The sequence below is a fragment of the Eutrigla gurnardus genome, assembly GCF_963514095.1.
Source record: "Eutrigla gurnardus genome assembly, chromosome: 15".
Classification (NCBI taxonomy): domain Eukaryota; kingdom Metazoa; phylum Chordata; class Actinopteri; order Perciformes; family Triglidae; genus Eutrigla; species Eutrigla gurnardus.
In genome coordinates, this window is record NC_139938.1 from 705,193 (window position 1) to 726,802 (window position 21,610).

The following is a 21,610-nucleotide window of genomic DNA, read 5'->3' on the forward strand; positions in this document are numbered from 1 at the left end:
CCGATCAGTTCGGAGACACCGGCGGCCAGCAATAGCAGCCGCTCCCGATGATCCACAACCCACAGCGAGGACCACTTGAGCGGCGGCGAGAGTGTAGATCACGGCCTGGACGAGTCCGAAAAAAAAAAAAAAAAAAAAAAACTGGGCCACTAGAACAGAACAGGACGGGACGAATTTCCAGCGAGATGCCTCTTCACATGTGCCCTGATACATATTTCTGAAAAAATATATAATTTTAAAATCATCCAGCGATGCTTCATGCTTCCTTAGTTGTGCACAGTGGCGTTATCGCAGATATAAAAATAATGCAACCGCCTGTTGCACATAAGATGGCTCATGTGTTTAAAATCATTAAGCCATTGTGTCTTACTGAGTGGGCAAATTCTTGTTTCAGCCAGCTCAGCTGTAGTCTTCTAGACTTGATTGGAGGGAGGGGCTCAGCCTGCATGAGGTAAATTAACCACTTAAAGTGATGGTTCGGAGTAAAATGCACCCTAGGTCATTTCCACCATGACATCCAGCCAAATACCCCCTCAGAAGCATTTTTAGCGATGGTCAACATTGGTCAAGATAGGGCTATCAGCCGAATGGCAGTACTGGTGCGATGGTACATCTTGTATATCTCGTAAATTACCCCACTAATAATGCATGGAATGTTACCAAACTTCTGCAGTAGTACACATAGGGTCAGTACTCACAAAACGAGGCATTTGAAAGTTTGTAAGTACATCAGGAGTTTATTTAAAAGAACACTTGCCTGATAGCTTCTATCCTCTGCTGCTAACGCTACTGCTGCGTAGACGCCACTTCCGTGTTTACCCAGCAGATGCCGTCACGCGAGAGTATGAAAAAATGCTTGTATTATCAGGTTAACCTGTGTTGACCTGATAAAACAAGCATTTATAAAAATGTGTACTACTGCAGAAGTTTGGTAACATTCCATGCATTATTAGTGGGGTAATTTATGAGATATACAAGATGTACCATCGTGCCAGTACTAAGCCATTCGGCTGATAGCCCTATCTTGACCAATATTGACCATCGCTAAAAATGCTTCTGAGGGGGTATTTGGCTGGATGTCATGGTGGAAATGACCTAGGGTGCATTTTACTCCGAACCATCACTTTAAAGCAACACTAAAGAGTATTTAGTGCCTTAAAATAATGTTTCCAAAATAGTTTCAGTGGTTCATCACCTCAAAACCGGGTGAACGGCACTTCAGCATTCGCTCTGCAGCCGTCTATCGGCTGTAACCGCACTATGTAACTTTCCCTCATTGGGTAGCGGTTTTATAGTTCTAATGAGACTACGAATTTGACCTGCTTTACGGCAAGCGTTACAAAAGCTGGTAGGTGGAGGCTCTGCATAGAGATCAGTGGGAGAACACCCGGCAGGTGCGTGGAAGATACCTTGCAGCTAGGTAGTTTTTAAATTGGCGTCATGGCAGAGCCTGCAAAGAAAAGGAGGAGTATAATGTCCGATGAGGCGAAGAAAAGAAAACGGGAGCATGACAAAGAAAGAGCTCATATGAGAGTGAATATTGGACCGGCTCACACTCGTTGGCGAGAGCTGAAGGAGGCTACAAAATGCAAGACGGTTACTGACTTGGCTTTGTTGCTGCTGGACTTGTAAATAATACCGGTAATCATTTTTTTTCCAACAGTGTGCATCTGTGTACAATACATTGTCGATTATTTTATTGGCTCATGTTAGCTAAGGCGTTAGCTATTGTGCTAATATATATGTAACTATCGCTATGGCTCATGTTAGCTAATCTTAGCTAAGATGTTAGCTACTCTACGTTGTCACTGGACATTGTTCAACTCGTTCATTGTTTCCAGAGCCGGTTCTGCATACAAACAAATAACGTGCGTTCGACGGTAGGCTGCGGTAGGCTAAATTATTTACGACGGCAGTAATGGACAATTCCCTTCCAACCTGTAGGGGGGCCGAAGAGGAAAAGTTCTTAAGTGTTGCTTTAAGAGCCTGTCACTACAGCGTCAGCTGCAGCATCAGACAGCCGAACGAAGACAAGGGAGTCTATCTGCGGGAGTCCATGGAGGAAGTCCATTGAGGTAGGCATAACATCTCAACCACCACCCATTGCAGCCATGTGTCCTATTCCAGACAGGACATCAAACCAGAGAAGATTTCGCCAGAGACCCATTGGTCGAGGCTGTAACCAATCCAATCTCTGCTACCCACCATTCTCCACCGATACAGAACTTGAAGTACTAGGGGGGCTATGGAACTGCCAGTCTGCAGTCAAGAAGGCGGACACCATCTCAGCGTATGCCTCCCTGCAGACTCTCCATTTCCTGGCCCTTATGGAGACCTGGATCACCCCAGAAAACATTGCCACTCCAGCTGCTCTCTCAACTGCCTACTCGTTTTCACACTCCCCAAGACGAACAGGGCGAGGAGGAGGAACTGGGCTCCTCATCTCACCCAGGTGGTCCTACCAGGTCCTTCCTCTGGACCACCTACCCCATTCTGCACTTGAATTCCACATGCCCTTCCTTTCAATCTCAACATGATAGTGTTCTATCGCCCACCCGGTCCTCTCCATGACTTTTTGGATGAGATGGATGCCCTCCTAAGCTGCTCCCCTGATGATGGCACACCACTCGTCGTCCTCTGTGACTTCAACATCCACCCGGGAAAGCTGCACTCATCTGAATTTATTGACTTCTTCTCTACATTTGACCTCACACTCTCCCCCTCTCCACCCACTCACCGGGCCGGGAACCAACTTGACCTTGTCTTCACAAGATCCTGTTGCATCTCGGCACTCTCTGTTACCCCGCTTACCATGTCCGACCACCACTTTGTGACTTTCTCCCTCCCCATGAAGTCCACCACATCCCTCCTCCCTACGCCTCGAACTGTCACCAGCCGCCGCAACCTGAAATCCCTCTCTCCCTCTGCTCTCTCCTCAACTGTTCTTTCCTCACTACCATCCACAGAACAGTTCTCCTTAATGCCTACTGAGGAAGCCTCCTCCATCCTGATGTCCTCACTCTCCTCTTCTTTGGACACTCTCTGTCCCCCCCACCTCACGACCAGTGCGATCATCTCCATCCCCTCCCTGGCTGTCTGAACCTCTGCGAACCAACAGATCATTGTTGCAAGCGGCAGAGAGAAAATGGAAGAAATCAGGCAGGGACGAGGACCTTGCTCACTACCACCACCTCCTCTCTGACTTAACCTCAACTGTTTCGGCAGCTAAATCTGCCTTCTACCTGGCAAAGATCAACTCTTCCGCCTCCAACCCCAGGAAACTCTTCTCCATGTTCTCCTCCCTCCTCACCCCTCCTACCCCTCCCCCTCCTTCCTCCCTCACTGCCGATGACTTTGCAACTTACTTTACCAAGAAAGTAAATGACATCAGCTCCTCATTCACGCCTATAATCTCCCAGAAAACATCTCCACTAACTCTCAACTCTGATTGCCTTACCAGCTTTAGCCCTCTCACCTCTGAAGACATTCATGCACTTGTTACATCTAACCGTGCCACCACCTGCTCCCTTGACCCGATTCCCTCCTCTCTTCTCCAAGACATCTCACACAACATCTTGCCATTCCTCACCACCCTGATCAACTCCTCCCTCACTTCAGATGTCATTCCAACGGTTTTTAAGACAGCTACAGTGAAGCCCCTCCTAAAAAAAAACACCCTAGACGCTGCTGACATCCAAAGCTACAGACCTGTATCTCTTCTTTCATTTCTCTCTAAAACCTTGGAACATGCCGCCTACAACCAACTGTCATCCTATCTCTCACAGAACAACCTCCTTGACCCTAATCAATCAGGATTCAGGACTGCTCACTCCACTGAGACGGCCCTCCTCACAGTGACTGAGTCCCTGCGAGACGCCAGAGCCTCATCCCACTCCTCCATTCTCATTCTCCTTGACCTATCTGCTGCATTCGACACAGACAACCACCAAATCCTCCTCTCCACTCAGGCTGAACTTGGCATCACTGACTCTGCTCTAACCTGGTTCACATCATACCTGACAAATCGCACCTTTCAGGTCACATGGAATGGCTCTATGTCCAAACCCTGTTCTCTGGACACGGGTGTCCCTCAAGGCTCAGTATTAGGACCGCTTCTTTTCTCACTATTCACCAGATCACTAGGCTCTGTAATCACATCACATGGATTCTCTTACCATTGTTACGCAGATGACACCCAGCTCTTCCTCTCTTTTCCCCCAACTTCTGACACTCACATTCCAACTCGCATCTCGGAATGTCTGGCAGACACCTCCGTCTGGACAACTGCACATCACCTCAAGCTTAACCTGAATAAAAATCCTCTTCTTCCCAGGAAAAGACTGCCCTCGCATGGACCTGTCGGTCACTGTCGAGGGCATCACAATATTGCCGTCGTCAACTGCGAAGAACCTGGGTGTAATCCTCGATGACCAACTATTCTGCATCCCCAACATCACTGCTGTGGCCCGATCCTGAAGATTAGCCCTCTATAATATCCACAGGATTCGGACTTTCCTCACAAAGGATGCAACGCAACTCCTGGTCCAAGCACTGGTCATCTCCCGCCTTGACTACTGCAACTCTCTCCTGGCTGGACTCCCGGCCTCGGCGTCGAAACCTTTGCAGCGTATCGTCAACGCTGCAGCACGCCTCGTCTTCAATCTACCCAAATCCACCGCGACCTCGACTGGCTCCCTGTTGCAGCACGCATCCAATATAAGACGATGGCACTGGCCTTCAAGGCCATCAATGGAACGGCACCCATCTACCTTCAAACACTGGTCAAATCACACGTCCCAACGCGAGCAGTTCGCTCCTCTACTTCAGCTGGCCGGCTGTACCACCCTCGCTGAAATCAAACAAATGTCGCTCAGCAAAGTCCAGACTCTTCTCTGTTCTGGTGCCTCAGTGGTGGAACAAACTCCCGACCAATGTCAGGACAGCAGAGTCATTTGCCATCTTCCGAAAAAGGCTCAAGACTCACCTGTTCAGACTTCACCTCGACTCTGTATAGCATGACCCACTAACAACACCCACCCCCCCACCCCCCAAAAAAAAAAACCTTACCCTATAGCACTTTGATCATAGCACTGTTGTTCTAAAGGTATGTTTGCTGAACAGCTACTACTTTACTCAGAGGAGGACCACTTGTTTCTATTTTTTAGCTCTTACTTTATCTGCAATGATATGTTGTGGTTTCTTTGTTTCTTTCTTTTGACAAATGCACTTATTGTAAGTCGCTTTGGACAAAAGCGTCTGCTAAATGACCTAAATGTAAATGTGTCTTGGATTATCCATTACATAACACTTGCACACACACAGATAAACAATAATTGCAAAGCAACAAATCCATCAATCGCACAATCTTCTGAGTGCTGCCTCTCATATGTTCCTTGTGTCTGGTTGCCATAGTGACAATGAGGAGGACCGAACATCAAGAAATGGTAGGCAGGAAACTCTTGAGTTCAAAGATGAGGAGGAAACTGTCACAACAAAGAGCATCCAGATCACACAAGCAACAGAAACCACAACGACCACCACACGGAAACGCAGTGGAGCAACAAGCAGCAAAACTCTGGACCTGGGTGCTGCAGCCCATTACACCGGGGACAAGAGCCCAGAGGAGAAGGTACTCACCCAAACACAGCCTTTCCAAATGTGAGATACATTTTCAAGAGTACATGTCAAATCAGCATGTCTCTCTGTTCCCATCTTTAGTCATCAGTCAGGAAGTCGTCCAGTAGTGGTCTAGCTGACCTGCTAGTGATTGACCCTTTATCCAATCAGAGCACTGCAAAAGGTAATCACAAACCTTTACACTCATAAAGGTATGGAAGAAGTGAAGTCCATAAAGGTGGTTTTAAAATGTGGGTGGATAAGAGAGTTCTCAGTCTCTATTTTCATGAATCCTTGTGTGCCTCCGTCCATCCAGGTGGCAGTTCAGACCTCATTGGTGGCTTTGCTGACTTCTCCTCTCCTGCAGCCTCTGCCAGCCTCCCAACTTCCACTGGTAACCTTGTTCTTGGCTTTCTCAACTCTTTCTGTAGTAATCCAAGTGTGCTTTTATACCTGTAGTTCGGTTTATTTGGTTAAAGGGTTCAATTATAAAGTACATTGTTGCATCATCTCCTGTGGCTGGTCTCTTTTGCTTTCACACCATATACAAACCTACACAAGTCCATTTGGACCAATACCCTCCTTTTCAAGTTGTGCCGGTTTAATTGTTTTGTCAGCACCAGGGTTCAATTGATTGTAATATCTAGGCAAACTCACCAGGGTAAGTTTTAACTAAAAACAAAAAAAAACCAACAAAAAAAAACAGGTCGAATTTGAAAGCCTTTAGTACTAAAATACACTCTCTAAAAACAAGTTCAGGCCAGGCCAACCATGACAAAAAGCCATGTTATACATACCATTTTTAGCTTATTTCAATTTTTTGTGGAGATTCGTAGAAATTCCTGTCACAATCCAAGACAAATGTTAAAATCATGACTACGGTAATTATACCACTCCTATCTTGTGGGCAGCTGCTGCACCATCCTATGGAAATGGAGAATTTGGAGACTGGAATGCTTTCTCGGCCAATCCACCAGCTTCGTCAAGCTCTGTTTCCTCCCAGCCCGTCACTGACCTGTTTGGCAGTGTCCAATCACCCACGGCCACAGCCTCTAATCCTGCTACTGCTCCGCCTTCTGCCGAGCTCTTTGACCTGATGGGTGGGGTTAACCATCAATTAACCAATCCACATACAACATTGAGTGCTTCTCAGAGCATGACTTTCTCTCTGGGAGGTGTAACGCCAGGAGCATCTGTTGCAATGCCAACCATGCCCCTTTCTCGCTCTCAGCAGGTAGGTACGGTACACTTGACAGGAAGGCCTATTTTCTCTCAAACTATAAAAAAATCTGAAAATGTAGATAATTAATTCTACTGGAAAAAAGGCTTCCGGTTTGTATTAAATTGTCCAATTAATAGTCTAAATAGTGTAATAAATGTTGACATCAATTAAATCAATCAATATACATTATTATAATCCATCTGAGGCTGGTAATTGCTTGCAGTTTTGTGGTTCTTCATAGTATGTTTTTTCTGTAAAAACAATGTTCTTTGTGTAAAATATTTTGTTTTATTTTAGAGCTTGGGAAGCATGACATCTCAGCAACCTATAGGACAACTGCAGAAGCTTGGCATTGGAGGTCCAGGATCATTAGGGTCAACTTGGTCGGATCCCTCTGTCAACATCAGCCTGGACTTCCTGTCAGCGGGTCTCAACCCCACTAAGACACCGCCCACACTCAACAATATCATCCAGCAACAAGGTATAATGTTGCATCATGTGATTTATTCTCTGTGTGCATTTTACACGTGGATGTGAAGAAAAAAAAATTCTCAAAAAGGTTTTTTTTTATTTAGAATTTTAACCTGCCAAAGCAAGTAATATTAGTTAGCTAATGCTCAAATCATGCTGGAAAATTCCCAGTACTCCTGTTCCAGACCCCTGACCTTATGGAAAATATACATTAATCATTCATCCATCCGTTTTCTGCGGTGCCCAATAAACATTTTAAACCCACAACCTAAGTGGTAAAACAGAGTTGAATAACGCCCATGTGTGTCTGTGCAGGAGTGCCTCCCGTCAGCCTGTTGACCCAGAACTTCGGAGGACTGAACCTCAGCTCTCCACCCCACGTGACACCCGTTATACCATCAGCCAATCCCGTAATGGCAGGCAATGCAATGATGATGGGCATGCCTGCATCAATCGCATCGAATATGCCCCCTTCAATGACCACAGGGACCATGGCGATGGGGGGCTGTCCTGTAAACCAAGGCCTGATGGGAATGAACATGAGCCTGAATATGGGTTTGTCCACTCCAGTGATGATGGGTGGTATGGCTGGCATGGGAGTGCCAGGAGTAGGTGTGGGCCTAGCACACTCCATCACCCCAGCCGGGGTTCCACCCAAACAGGATGCCTTTGCTAACTTTGGCAGTTTTGGGAAATGAAGCAGTGCGTGTGTGTGTATGTGTGTGCGTGTGTGTCTGATTGACAGTTTGAGAGAGTCAACCACAGGACTGCTGTACTTGAAGACAACCTTGCATGTTTCTCTCTGCTAATGCTGTCTTTGGTGAGCTGGCACCATGATCCTTCACCATCCCGGTTTGTTGACATGATCTTGGAGGTAGGAGTGAGCGCCCACTGGTGCCCCCACCCATTCCATGTGTGAAATTGAGAGGACACAGAGAGGACACCTGAAGAGTAGGGAAGGTGTCAGCCCCCAGCTTCTCGTCATTACTTTTCCGTGGCTAAAGGATCCTCCTCTTTAGCTGTTTTTATATATGAACTTCAGTATGTCCACCTTCATTACAAAAAAAACCTGTGCAAAGTTTTTCTCTAACCACACAGATAATTCAATCAGTCGGCAAATGAAAATAGCATTGCTGCCTTAAATTTGGATTGTAGCTTGAGATATCATGTTTTATATAATTTCAACCAAATTCAATTGCAAAATTCAAGCCATTACATTATTGCCAGAGTGTGGCGCTATTATTTTCTGTTGCTCACTCATAGTGCTAACAGTATAAGAGTTATTAATGCTGGTGAAAAGTTGAACTCTACTGAAATACTCTGGTCCTCCAGCAGAGGGCATGATGGCCTGAGATTACACTGTATGGTCATTCTTATTCTTTAGCCATATTAACGTGAATGGATTGCATATTACATGCCTTTTCTCCCCTTTACTCTTTTTATCAGGCTCATAGCAGTTCACAATAAGTCAGTGTACAGTAGGAGGCCTACAGCTATATGTTTTAAAGACAACATGAGTGAAGCCTTGAAGAACAAAGGTCCCAAAAATACTGCTCGGCTCTTAACATCACAGTCATCGGTTAATTGACACATTTTCCTCTACTGGTTGCCTCAGATGAATATCCGATTAAAGATACAGTCAGTATTTGATTTTGAGTACCATTGATAGTTTCTCTTCATGCGTCCCCTGACATTGTGTCACATTAGAGATGATGTTGTAGGAAATGGGACTTTTTCTAAGCATTGCTTTCTGACCCATATAGATCTCTTCTGTCTATTCTGTTTTTTCATACAGGCACTGTTTATGGATAGAGGTACAGAATAAGGTTTTTTAACTGGCTATGTGAAAAGAGGTTAAACAATGGTCATCATCTACAAGACAGAATATCACAATCCTCTACATGTCTCCCACTTTTAAGGCAGTAGCTCACTTCAGAGTTTGTGGGTCAACCCAGCAATGTACCTTTAATTACAAACTATGTTTGCCAGCAAACATTTTTCAGCTTGCACCTCACTTGGTGGTCTCTTGGTGCAAAATTTGCATATCTGTACCTCACCAACTGTACTAGAGAATAATCACCCTCACATTTGTCATGGATTAGATACATTGGATAACTTTTTCCATTAGCTTTTAGAGTTTTAATAAATTATTTCTAAGGCTAGTATGAAGTGTGTGTGTGTGTGTGTGTGTGTGTGTGTGTGTGTGTGTGTGTGTGTGTGTGTGTGTGTGTGTGTGAGAAAATGATTGAGTGAGTGTGACTTTGTGAAGGGTATAGTTTTCTCTGTTTGATGTGCAACACAGCTAAGCAGAGCCTTTTGTTGTTTTCTGAGGCCCTGCATTCCAAATGAACAAATCTTTATTTTGTTACTCTCAGAAGGATGATTCCATAGTTGTTAAGTTTAATATTTTATTAGTTTACTTGTGAGGTTATGTTCATAGCTACTAATAACATCATTTAGTTGACAGGAACCATGTTTTTGTTTCTTTTTTGGTACAGCTCATTTCATTTGATTGTACTCTATATTTCCTGTACTTCATTTTACATTAAATTATAATATTAAAGGTTCAGTTTCCTCCTTTTTGCTACCTTTTGTATTTTTAGACTGAATAAAATTAGTTTTGATAACTTTTAAACTAACAAAAAAAGAATACATTTTTACAGGCTAAAACAAGCCTTAAACTACAAAGACACAGTGGCGGCGCCAGAGTATTTTTTCTGGTTCAACTACGGTGGGGCTAACTCATACGGCGGTGGGGCTCAAATCAATGCCAGAATTTCAATGTGAATATATAACAACACCCAGTGGCGCCGCCAGCCAGAATCCAGTACGCACTGTGCGCACTTTTTTTGAAGGTGAAAAAAAAAATTGATGGTGCTGAACCGGGGCCGGATTGGAAGATTCAGCGGGCTAGATATTTAAATTTTGCAAATCAGCGGGTGACACCAAACAACGTCTGCCCAAGCAAGTCAGAGCTTTCTTTCTCTCACACAGTGACCTGGAGAGACGCAGCCGCATTTGAGAGGACGATCGCGCGTGTGTGCGCAATTGCGCATAGCGTGTGTTGGCCCTCTCCACTACACAATACAGCTCGGCTCTAGTCTCGTTACCTCTGCTGCTGAGCACTGCGGGCCGAGCCGATGCATGTCTCTCTCCCCGGGCCGGGAGAGTTATCATACCGTACTGTGCGTGTGTGTCCAAGCGTGTGTGTGCATGCGTGGAGTGCTCACAAGCGTTCGCTTGTGTTTAGGGTGGGGATGGAGGGCACAAAAAACTATTTGCACCGGGGCCTATCACCATGATATACGCTACTGATTTCACTGATACTGAAAACATTAGATTTTGTCTTAAAAAAGTATTTTTCCATTTGTTGTTGTATTTGCCGTTTTTGTGCGTACATTGAAATTGAATCCTGGCGGCGCCGCTGACAACACCCTCCCACAGCTATAAACACGCACACAGTGAGAGAGAGAGACAGACACAGCGAAACGTGAATAGTTACGTTAACAGCCGGAACCCGAGTGGTCATCTTCCCCTGCAGGTGTCAACGGTGCGTCAGTAGTTTTATCCAACACGCCCGCCACGTCCGACGACTTTTAAAAACAAATTTATCCATGATAAATTTTGACCAGCTTACTAACCTTAATTTAACGTGAGTGACTATAAGCCGCTACGCTAACTGCTAGAGCCAGGTAGCTTACAAACTAGTAGCCTACTGTCTCTGTGTCGAGCATACACTAAAAGCGGCTCACATGAGTGACGTTGACGTACGGACAGTACAGTCTGTTAATGAACCCAGATCAGTGACAGTTGTCATCGCAGCTGCCTGAATGCCGTTACGACGTGACGTGGTGGTGCTGTTGGACTCCGCACTTTTCTTGGTTATTTTGTTGTTGTTTTTTTCTTGGTGGTTTTATGGTAGGGCTAACACAATTCTCGATGGGGCTATAGCCCAACCAAGCCCCACCCTGGCGCCGCCGCTGCAAAGACAGGAACAAATCAGAGAAGTAAAAGTAATTAAGAATTTACTATATAAGAGCAATTACCAACAAAGTTACGAGGTATAGTGACACAATATGATTAATAGCAGCGAGTCTAGTATTTAAACACTATATACTGTAATTAAGTAATGATAGTGTTGTCTGTATTATTATACCAAAATAGAAATGTACTAAGACTGTATAACATATTAACACAATAGAATATGATGAGTAACATAATAGTCCAGTAATAATAATAAAGTATAGGCTATAACATCAAGAAAAATGTACACACACACACACACACACACACATCTCAGGGCTGGAAGTGGCTGCACTCAATACCAACACCTTCTTTGAATTGCGTGACGTGTACACACAGTGTAACATGCCTGTGACCCGTGATAACATTCCACGACAAGGAAGAGTTCATGGCCGCACCTACACTCTGTGGAAATTCCATCATCTGATGTGGACTTGTTAATTGGAACCAATGTCTCAAAAGTAATGGAACCATGGGAAGTGGTAAACAGCAAGGGAGGAGGACCTTATGCTGTCAGAACCTTAATGGGGGGGATTATCAATGGACCACTGAGAGGAGGCTATGTGACTGAGAGCAGCTGTCCCACCATTACAGCCAACCAAATCGCCATCGCTAACATAGAAGAACTGCTGGTGAAGCAATACAACCATGACTTTAATGACAAATCAACTGAGGAAAAGCCAGAAATGTCCAGAGAAGATCTCAAGTTTCTGAAAATCATGTACAGTTCAGTGGAACTCACCAATGGACATTACTGCATGAGATTACCTTTCAGGGAGGATGATTTCACCATGCCCAACAACCATCATGTTGCTGAGCAAAGGGCCCTCTGGGGAAAAAAAACTGTAAAGAAGTGCTACATTTAAAGAAGAATACACTCACTTTCTCAACGATGTCATAAGCAAAGGATATGCAGAAAGGATACCAGAATATCAATCAAAAGGAAAGGAAGGTCTGGTACATCCCGCACCATGGTGTACACCATCCTAAAAAGGGAACCTTAAGACTGGTATTTGACTGGAACACAAGCTTTAAAGGGATGTCACTCAACAGTCAGCTACTCCAGGGACCCAATTTGACAAATTCTTTGCTTTCTGTTCTCACAAGGTTTCGCCAAGAAGCAATAGCAGTGATGGCTGATATACAGGCCATGGGTGCAGTCGAATAGTCAAAAAATAAGGTCCTAACTCCTATTCCTAACTCCTATTCCTTGACCTCTGGGGAAAACGTCACGGGGTTAAGGAAAGGCGATAGGAGAACTCAAAAGGATTTAGGAAAAGACGACCGCGGTGCTCAGAGAATCCGACCAGACTTTCACTAAGCTACGTCATTATAACGCGGCCGCTGATGATTGACAGCTGATGATCGGCACCGGCGATTGACGTGCGTCTCTGCTGGAGAAACTACAATAATGGACTACAAAAACGCATCGTCCACTTCTCCACATGTTGGTTTTATAAGCAGCTGGTTCACTGACCGGCTTCAGGTTCAGCAGCTCCTCCTTCCTGTTGACCGTTTGCTGTATTTACATTTCATTTGTGGTTTTAGTTTCCTTTTTGTCAAGTTTGTAACATGATTGAAATAAATAAAAATACCATTCAATTATTATCACTGTCCACACACATTTATCATCACTATTCCAATTACTATACACTGTAAAAAAAAATCCTAATTTTACGGTATATGACTCTAATTTTAGTAGTTTGTCTCTTCTTTGAAAATAGTGTACAAACTGTAAAATTACAGACTTTATCAGTAAATGAACAATCTGCCTGTTATTTTAAGTATTATGACAGTAATGACAAACTACATTTATTTCCAATTTTTTTACAGAAAAATACAATATTAATTATATGTTATCTTTCTGTTTTCTTAAATTAAATACAAATTTACGTAAAATGACAGTAATTCTCTATAATTAAATATGTAACTTGTTTATGTCCATAAAAACAATCTTAACGCTTTTCTCATTTATTTTCACATTTGCATGTAATTATACATTCAACCTGCAATTGAATATGTAGCTTGTTATATGAAGGTTTATTTCCATACTAACAATCTAATGTTTTTCTCTGTAATTTTAAGGTAAATCTTATTAGTTTTAGATTCATGTGTACTTTTACATTCAAACTCTGTAATTAAATATGTAGCTCATTATTAGGGCAACGGTGCAATCACACCGAGCACTGGCCCCCTACAGCTATGAAGTGCGAAGCACTCAACTGTTTGACAATACATTGTACCTAGTAGTTCTCAGTACTTGAGACTCAGTAGTACTCGGTAGTACTTGGTAGTACTCGGTAGTACTCGCTAGTACTCGCTAGTACTCGGTAGTACTTGAGTGACAGCTGAGTTCAGTGACCTGTACAGGGAAACAGTTGAGTGCGAAGCACTCAACTGTTTGACAATACATTGTACCTAGTAGTTCTCAGTACTTGAGACTCAGTAGTACTCGGTAGTACTTGGTAGTACTCGGTAGTACTCGCTAGTACTCGCTAGTACTCGCTAGTACTCGGTAGTACTTGAGTGACAGCTGAGTTCAGGGCATATTTTCACCTAGAAACTCCATTTAAACTTTAAAATGGAGAGACGAGTGGTGTGCTCTGATTGGTGGACAGGAATGTACTAAAAACTACATTTAGTAGTGGGAAATGTAGTTTTTTTAGTCAAACGTCTTCTGCTCGTCCATACTTTCACCTAGAAACTACATTTAAACTTTAAAATGGAGACGAGAGTGGTGTGCTCTGATTGGTGGACAGGAATGTACTAAAAACTACATTTAATAGTGGGAAATGTAGTTTTTCTAGTCAAACGTCTTCTGCTCGGTCATACTTTCACCTAGAAACTCCATTTAAACTTTAAAATGGAGACACGAGTGGTGTACTCTGATTGGTGGACAGGAATTTACTAAAAACTACATTTAATAGTGGGAAATGTAGTTTTTCTAGTCAAACGTCTTCTGCTCGGACATACTTTCACCTAGAAACTCCATTTAAACTTTAAAATGGAGAGACGAGTGGTGTGCTCTGATTGGTGGACAGGAATGTACTAAAAACTACATTTAGTAGTGGGAAATGTAGTTTTTTTTAGTCAAACGTCTTCTGCTCGTCCAAACTTTCACCTAGAAACTCCATTTAAACTTTAAAATGGAGACACGAGTGGTGTGCTCTGATTGGTGGACAGGAATGTACTAAAAACTACATTTAGTAGTGGGAAATGTAGTTCTTTTAGTCAAACGTCTTCTGCTCGGTCATACTTTCACCTAGAAACTCCATTTAAACTTTAAAATGGAGACACGAGTGGTGTACTCTGATTGGTGGACAGGAATTTACTAAAAACTACATTTAATAGTGGGAAATGTAGTTTTTCTAGTCAAACGTCTTCTGCTCGGACATACTTTCACCTAGAAACTCCATTTAAACTTTAAAATGGAGAGACGAGTGGTGTGCTCTGATTGGTGGACAGGAATGTACTAAAAACTACATTTAGTAGTGGGAAATGTAGTTTTTTTTAGTCAAACGTCTTCTGCTCGTCCAAACTTTCACCTAGAAACTCCATTTAAACTTTAAAATGGAGACACGAGTGGTGTGCTCTGATTGGTGGACAGGAATGTACTAAAAACTACATTTAGTAGTGGGAAATGTAGTTCTTTTAGTCAAACGTCGTCTGCTCGGGCATACTTTCACCTAGAAACTCCATTTAAACTTTAAAATGGAGACACAAGTGGTGTGCTCTGATTGGTGGACAGGAATGTACTAAAAACTACATTTAGTAGTGGGAAATGTAGTTTTTTTAGTCAAACGCCTTCAGCTCGGGCATACTTTCACCTAGAAACTCCATTTAAACTTTAAAATGGAGACACAAGTGGTGTGCTCTGATTGGTAGACAGGAATGTACTTAAAAACTACATTTAGTAGTGGGAAATGTAGTTTTTTTTTAGTCAACCGTCTTCTGCTCGGGCATACTTTCACCTAGAAACTCCATTTAAACTTTAAAATGGAGACACGAGTGGTGTGCTCTGATTGGTGGACAGTTTTTGAAGTACATCACAATACTCAAAACGGACTACTCTGACAGCTCAGTCAGCAAGCAGTCTCTGTATTTGCCTCTAAAACAACTCCGTCTCATTTGAAATCTCGAAGAATCTCATCGTAATGTATATACACTCCGGCAGTAGCCCCCGTGGCCCTTTCAAAATTTCCCGGCGGGGGAATTTTCTAGTATTAAGATTTATGTCCATACTAACGTTTTTCTCTGTAAGGTTAAGGTAAATCTTATTAGTTCACTAGTACTATGTGGTATGTATAAAAGTACTTGTATATACTTTGTATTAGACTAGATAGTATTAGACTAGTGAGTACTTTAATATTCAAACTGTAATTCTGGATATAATGGCAAGTAATGCAAGTATCGGTAAACATATTGATGCATTTGATATTTTGCTTAAATGAAGTGAAGTCAACTCATCTTTGTTTATATAGTGCTTTACACATAATGCAGTAGATCGTGTGTGACAGAGAGAGAGAGAAAGAGAGAGAGAGAGATGCTTATGTAACTAAATATATACCCGCCTACAAATAAAAATAAATAAACATTTCTTTATTATCTTTTCTTGATAGAGAAAAAGATACCACGCTGATACAATTGCTATTGGCCGTCTTGCCATGTTGCTTTGAATGTGATTGGTTGATGTGGCTGTCATCAAGAAAACTGGCCAATGACAACTGTGCGCGCCTTCTTTTTGAAAATACGTCAGTTTGGATGGGTACGTGCTGGCAATCGTGCACTAGTGGACTACCTGACCACTAACGTATTACCTGAGGGGTATTCCATCAAACTCGCTAAGCGCAAAGCCGGGCTAATTTCGATAAGCCTCGCTACCTTTAGTGAGAGTTGCGTTCCATCAACGTGACTTGAGGCACTCTCCGCTAAGTAACCATGGGAATTTATCCGACCAAACTAGCCTGCTCCGGGGCAGGCTAACCATCAGGCTTACTTTAGCGGGGGTTTCAGAGAAGTCCGTCTGTCGGAAACAACTGTACCAGCAGAAGGTTCCGCCAAGCCTAGTCCTCGTGATTTCATCACGTCAAAGACCAAAAATGACCAAAATTACATATACAGTGCCTTGAAAAAGTATTCATACCCCTTGAACTTTTTCACATTTTGTCACTCTACAACCACAAACTTAAATGTATTTTATTGAGATTTTATGTGATAGACCAACACAAAGTAACACATAATTGTGAAGTGGAACGAAAATGATACATGGTTTACAAAAATTTAAGCAAATAAAAATCTGAAAAGTGTGATGTGCATTTGTATTCAGCCCCCTCTACTCTGATACCCCTAAATAAAATGCAGTGCAATCAGTTGCCTTCAGAAGTCACCTAATTAGTTAATAGAGTCCACCTGTGTGTAATTTAGTATCAGTATAAATACAACTGTTCTGTGAAGGCCTCAGTGCTTTGTTAGAGAACACTAGTCAACAAAGAGCATCATGAAGACCAAGGAACTCACCAGACAGGTCAGGGAAAAAGTTGTGGAGAAGTTTAAAGCAGGGTTAGGTTATAAAAAAATATCCAAAGCTTTGAACATCTCAAGGAGCACTGTTCAATCCATCATCCAAAAATGGAAGAAGTATGCCACAACTGCTAACCTACCAAGACATGGCCGTCCACCTAAACTGACAGACCGAGCGAGGAGAGCACTGGTGAGAGAAGCTGCCAAGAGGCCCATGTTCACTCTGGAGGAGTTGCAGAAATCCACAGTTCAGGTGGGAGAATCTGTCCACAGGACAACTATAAGTTGTGTACTCCACAAATCTGGCCTTTATGGAAGAGTAGCAAGAAGAAAGCCATTGTTGAAAAACAGACATAAGAAGTCCCGCCACAAGCCATGTTGGGGACACAGCAAACATGTGGAAGAAGGTGCTCTGGTCAGACGAGACCAAAGTTGAACTTTTTCGCCTGAATGCAAAGCGCTATGTGTGGCGGAAAAGTAACACTGCTCATCACCCTGAACACACCATCCCCACTGTGAAACATGGTGGTGGCAGCCTCATGCTGTGGGGATGCTTTTCTTCAGCAGGGACAGGGAAGCTGGTCAGAGTTGATGGGAGGATGGATGGAGCTAAATACAGGGCAATCCTGGAAGAAAACCTGTTGGAGGCTGCAAAAGACTTGAGACTGGGAAGGAGATTCACCTTCCAGCAAGACAATGACCCTAAACATACAGCCAGAGCTACAATGGAATGGTTTAGATCAAAGAATATTCATGTGTTAGAATGGCCCGGTCAAAGTCCAGACCTAAATCCAATTGAGAATCTTGAGAAAGACTTGAAAGTTCCTGCTCACAGACGCTCTCCATCCAATCTGGTTGAGCTTGAGCTATTTTGCAAAGAAGAATGGGCAAAAATTTCAGTCTCTAGATGTGCAAAGCTGGTAGAGACATACCCCAAAAGACTTGCAGCTGTAATTGCAGCGAAAGGTGGCTTTACAAAGTATTGACACAGGGGGGCTGAATACAAATGCACACCACACTTTTCAGATTTTTATTTGCTTAAATTTTTGTAAACCATGTATCATTTTCGTTCCACTTCACAATTATGTGTTACTTTGTGTTGGTCTATCACATAAAATCTCAATAAAATACATTTAAGTTTGGGGTTGTAGAGTGACAAAATGTGAAAAAGTTCAAGGGGTATGTGTTATAAGAATTTTGTATAACCTCATGTCTTAAAGTTTTCTTAGTTCAGGTTACAGCTTTATGTGTTGAACTGTTTATTACTTTAGTCTCCCCATTGCTGACCTAAATGTTATCAGAGGCCTGGTAGTCATGATGTCTAGTTCTGCATGAAGATTAACTGTCGATGACGCATCATCTCCTGTGCCTTTAAAAGACTCAAGTCACAACAGTGATTTGAGCACTTCCTCTGTAGCATCCTCACACGTTGTTGCACTGTAACTGCTCCTCTTGTACAAGATTAAAGTCAGACGTCGACTTTACTTATGTCTCCGATCTCCTCCTTGGGTGAATTTATTCGTTTACGGAAAAATTCTTTTAACATTTGGCGCCCAACGTGGGGCCCAATATCTGTTTCTTTTCTCCAACTACCGGACCTGAACACCTTGCAAGGCGGGCCCGGCTGGAGAGGAGAGCAGTGACGGGGTCCAAACGAAGGAGGAATCTGAGGCATCTAAAACAAATCGGGCAAACACAAAATTCCTGAATGAGGGGATTTTCACCATTTGGTAAAACAACTGAGATCTGGGATCTCGAAGACTGCGTCTGGTGCCAGTAATAGACAGCCAGGTTTAAAGTCCGGGGGCTACGGTCCAAAAAAGCGTGGGGTTTAAAATCCGGGGGGCTTAGGCTTAGGTCCGAAAAGCGTTGAGGGGGTGGGAGACCCAAAAAGCGCCGCAAAGCTGTCTAGGATTGCACGGTTTAAAGTCCGGGGGCCACAAGCCCGAGAAGCAACAAGGCAATCCAGGATTCTCAACTTGCCGAGAAAGGGTTTTACCAGATCGGGTGAAAAGGTTTTTCTACTCATTTAGCAAGACACAGAGAACTGTGTTGACAACAGTCGACCAGTTACAAAAAAAAAAACAAAAAAAAAAAGGGAGAGGAGGGATTCTCCTATCGGGTAGTTTTGATTAGGAGGGAGTCTTGCTAAATAAGTAAAAACAACCCGAGGTCAAACAAGCACCTCGGAGTACTGGGTCTGAGAACAGTATAAGGTGTACGTCTTTGGAACGACGAGACCTACTTTGATTCCTACCTCAAAGTACTGGGTCTGGAGGCCAGTAACACGTCTTTGGAACGACGTAAACTACTTTGATCCACCAGGCCGCCTGAGTTAACAAAAAGGGAAAAAGCGCTATCATTCAGGTAAGACAAACATTAGTTTTTTGCTGAGCACGTTCGTATTATATTTGTTTGTGAGTTTCTGCCGTGTATGTTTTTCTTCTTATTATTATTATATTTGTTTGTGAGTATATATACAGTACAACCTATTTAAAATAAAATAGGATAGGGTGAACTAGATATAAATAAAATAAAAATGGGTAACAGCCATTCGTGTTGCGGCCGGAACACGGAAGGTGATATACAGGAGTTTCAAAGTATATGCAGGAAAAAGATAAAGACAGCGTGAAATATCTTAAGCTGTGGAAAACCAAATATGGGTTTCGGGGAAGACTAAATGTGGAGGAAACTAAGAGATTGGGAGCAGGAAGATAAGGAAATTAGACTAGAGCAGGAGAGAAAAGAAAAAGAAGTACACAAACAGAGTGTAGTGTACTACAAAAGTTCTAATCTTTATCCTGTTCTTTATTCTCGCCGAGAACAACGGAGAGATGATGACGAGGTCCCTCTGGGTCCGACGCCTGTCCCTCCCCCTACCCGGATCAGCCTCATCTGCGGCCACCTCCACTCCACCCCAGGCCGGCACATGTTCTGGCCTCCTCCGAACCGCCAGAAGCCTCCGCTCCGCAAATACCAGGGCACCCATGGGACGCAGAACAAGGGGGTAAAACCCGTAGCGGTAAGACATTCAATCCTCTTATTTCATCACATACACAGAAACAAGGGAAAGGAGGAGATAAGTGACTACTTTGTCTTGATGATGATGGTGATGATTGGAGGAGTGATTGCAATGTGTTTTACCGAGAGGGTGCACCGAGAAAGCGGGGTGGATGGCGGAGAGGAGGAGAAGGAGGGAGGGGGCGTGGAGGGGAGCAGGTCGAGAGATAGGAACGATGTTTGCTAAAACTGGACATTGGGTGAGAGGCTGGAGGTCCGGAGGAGGACGAGGAGGAGGGGCAAAAGGCAGAGGACTCAGACGGCATCGAGACTCATCAACTGCGTGACTATCTCAACGGACAGGTCATGCCGAGACACACACACACCCACCCACACACACACACACACACACACACATACACAGCACACAGGCGATGTCATCAAATTTAGCCAAATTGAACCCACCAAAATTCTATTGTATGTTGATGATATTCTGATGGCTTCAGAAACTCAAGCTGACTGTAAAATAGACACTTTAGCACTGCTGAACTTTTTAGCTGAACAAGGTCACAAAGTAAATGATGTCATTCTTAGGCATGACAGGCTTTTGCAGGCAATGGATTGCTAATTACGCTGAATTAGCACATCCACTGCAGGGTCTAATCTATGATCAGCCTATGGCAGCCGGGGATAAGATTATTTGGACACAGGAGGCAGAACAGGCCTTTAAACAACTAAAACAGGTTTTAGTGAGCACATCAGTATCAGCACTCCCAGACTACAAAAAACCTTTGACTTTGAAAATGTGACGCGAGACAAGGATTCAAGACTAGCGTTCTAACAGCCTTTTGGACAAAAACTACGACCAGTAGCTTATTACTCTTCTAAACTTGATCCCATAGCAAGAACTATGCCTCCATGCTTACAGGCAGTGCAGGCAGCAGCTATTGCTGTACAAAGTTCAGCTTCACTCGTGTTGTTTCATCCATTGACATTGAAGGTTTCACATGCGATTTCTGTACTTCTGATGCAAAACAAAGTAGCTTTCATGTGACCAGCACGGCATCTCAATTGTATGACAATTCTAATGGTGCAGCCACATTTGACAATCGAACGCTGCAACACATTGAATCCATCCACACCTTTGCCATACGAGCAGGACGGTGATAAAAATGACTGCTTAGTTAAAACTGAGGAGACTGTTTTGCTGAGAGCAGACCTGACTGATACACCACTCACACATCCAGACATAACAATGTTTGTTGACGGTTCCTGCAGGAAAAATCCAGATGGCAGGAATGCCAGTAGTGTGCGGTGGTGACACAGGGGAGGGTGCTGAAATCCTCACCTTTGCCATCACATTTCTCAGCACAGGCAGCAGACAGAGTAGCTTTGATGGAGGCATGTAGATTGGGGGAAGGGAAAGCTATCACAGTCTACACAGATAGCCAGTATGCATTCTCCACACTGCATGTTTTCGCACAACAGTGGAAAAACAGAGGCATGGTAACATCTACAGGCAAAGCTATTCAACACAAAAATTTGATTCTAACCAGTTTCACGGGGAAACCGCAAAGCAGACGTAGAAGCTAAACGCGCAGCGACGGATGGACGGGGCTTAGATTACATTTTTGTAGCTGATACTGACACAGAGCACATTGACCATGATATCTTGAAGGACATGCAGGCTATAACACCAGACACTGAGAAATCACTGTGGCGCGACAAAGGAGCAAAACAAACAGATGACGACATCTG

General features: G+C 43.4%; 1 protein-coding gene across 1 annotated transcript in view; it reads left to right on the forward strand.

Annotated features, from left to right (window-relative positions):
* The window catches only part of LOC311025379 (clathrin interactor 1-like), a 30,276-nt gene extending 20,413 nt beyond the window's left edge, over positions 1 to 9,863 (forward strand). Inside the window, exons 7-12 of the mRNA XM_084028231.1 lie at positions 5,413 to 5,629; positions 5,719 to 5,800; positions 5,933 to 6,010; positions 6,528 to 6,850; positions 7,136 to 7,319; positions 7,625 to 9,863. Coding sequence (XP_083884357.1) covers positions 5,413 to 5,629; positions 5,719 to 5,800; positions 5,933 to 6,010; positions 6,528 to 6,850; positions 7,136 to 7,319; positions 7,625 to 8,007 — 1,267 coding nt within the window. The 3' untranslated portion in view covers positions 8,008 to 9,863. The remainder of the gene's footprint in view (positions 1 to 5,412; positions 5,630 to 5,718; positions 5,801 to 5,932; positions 6,011 to 6,527; positions 6,851 to 7,135; positions 7,320 to 7,624) is intronic.
* Positions 9,864 to 21,610: the final 11,747 nt, after the last annotated feature.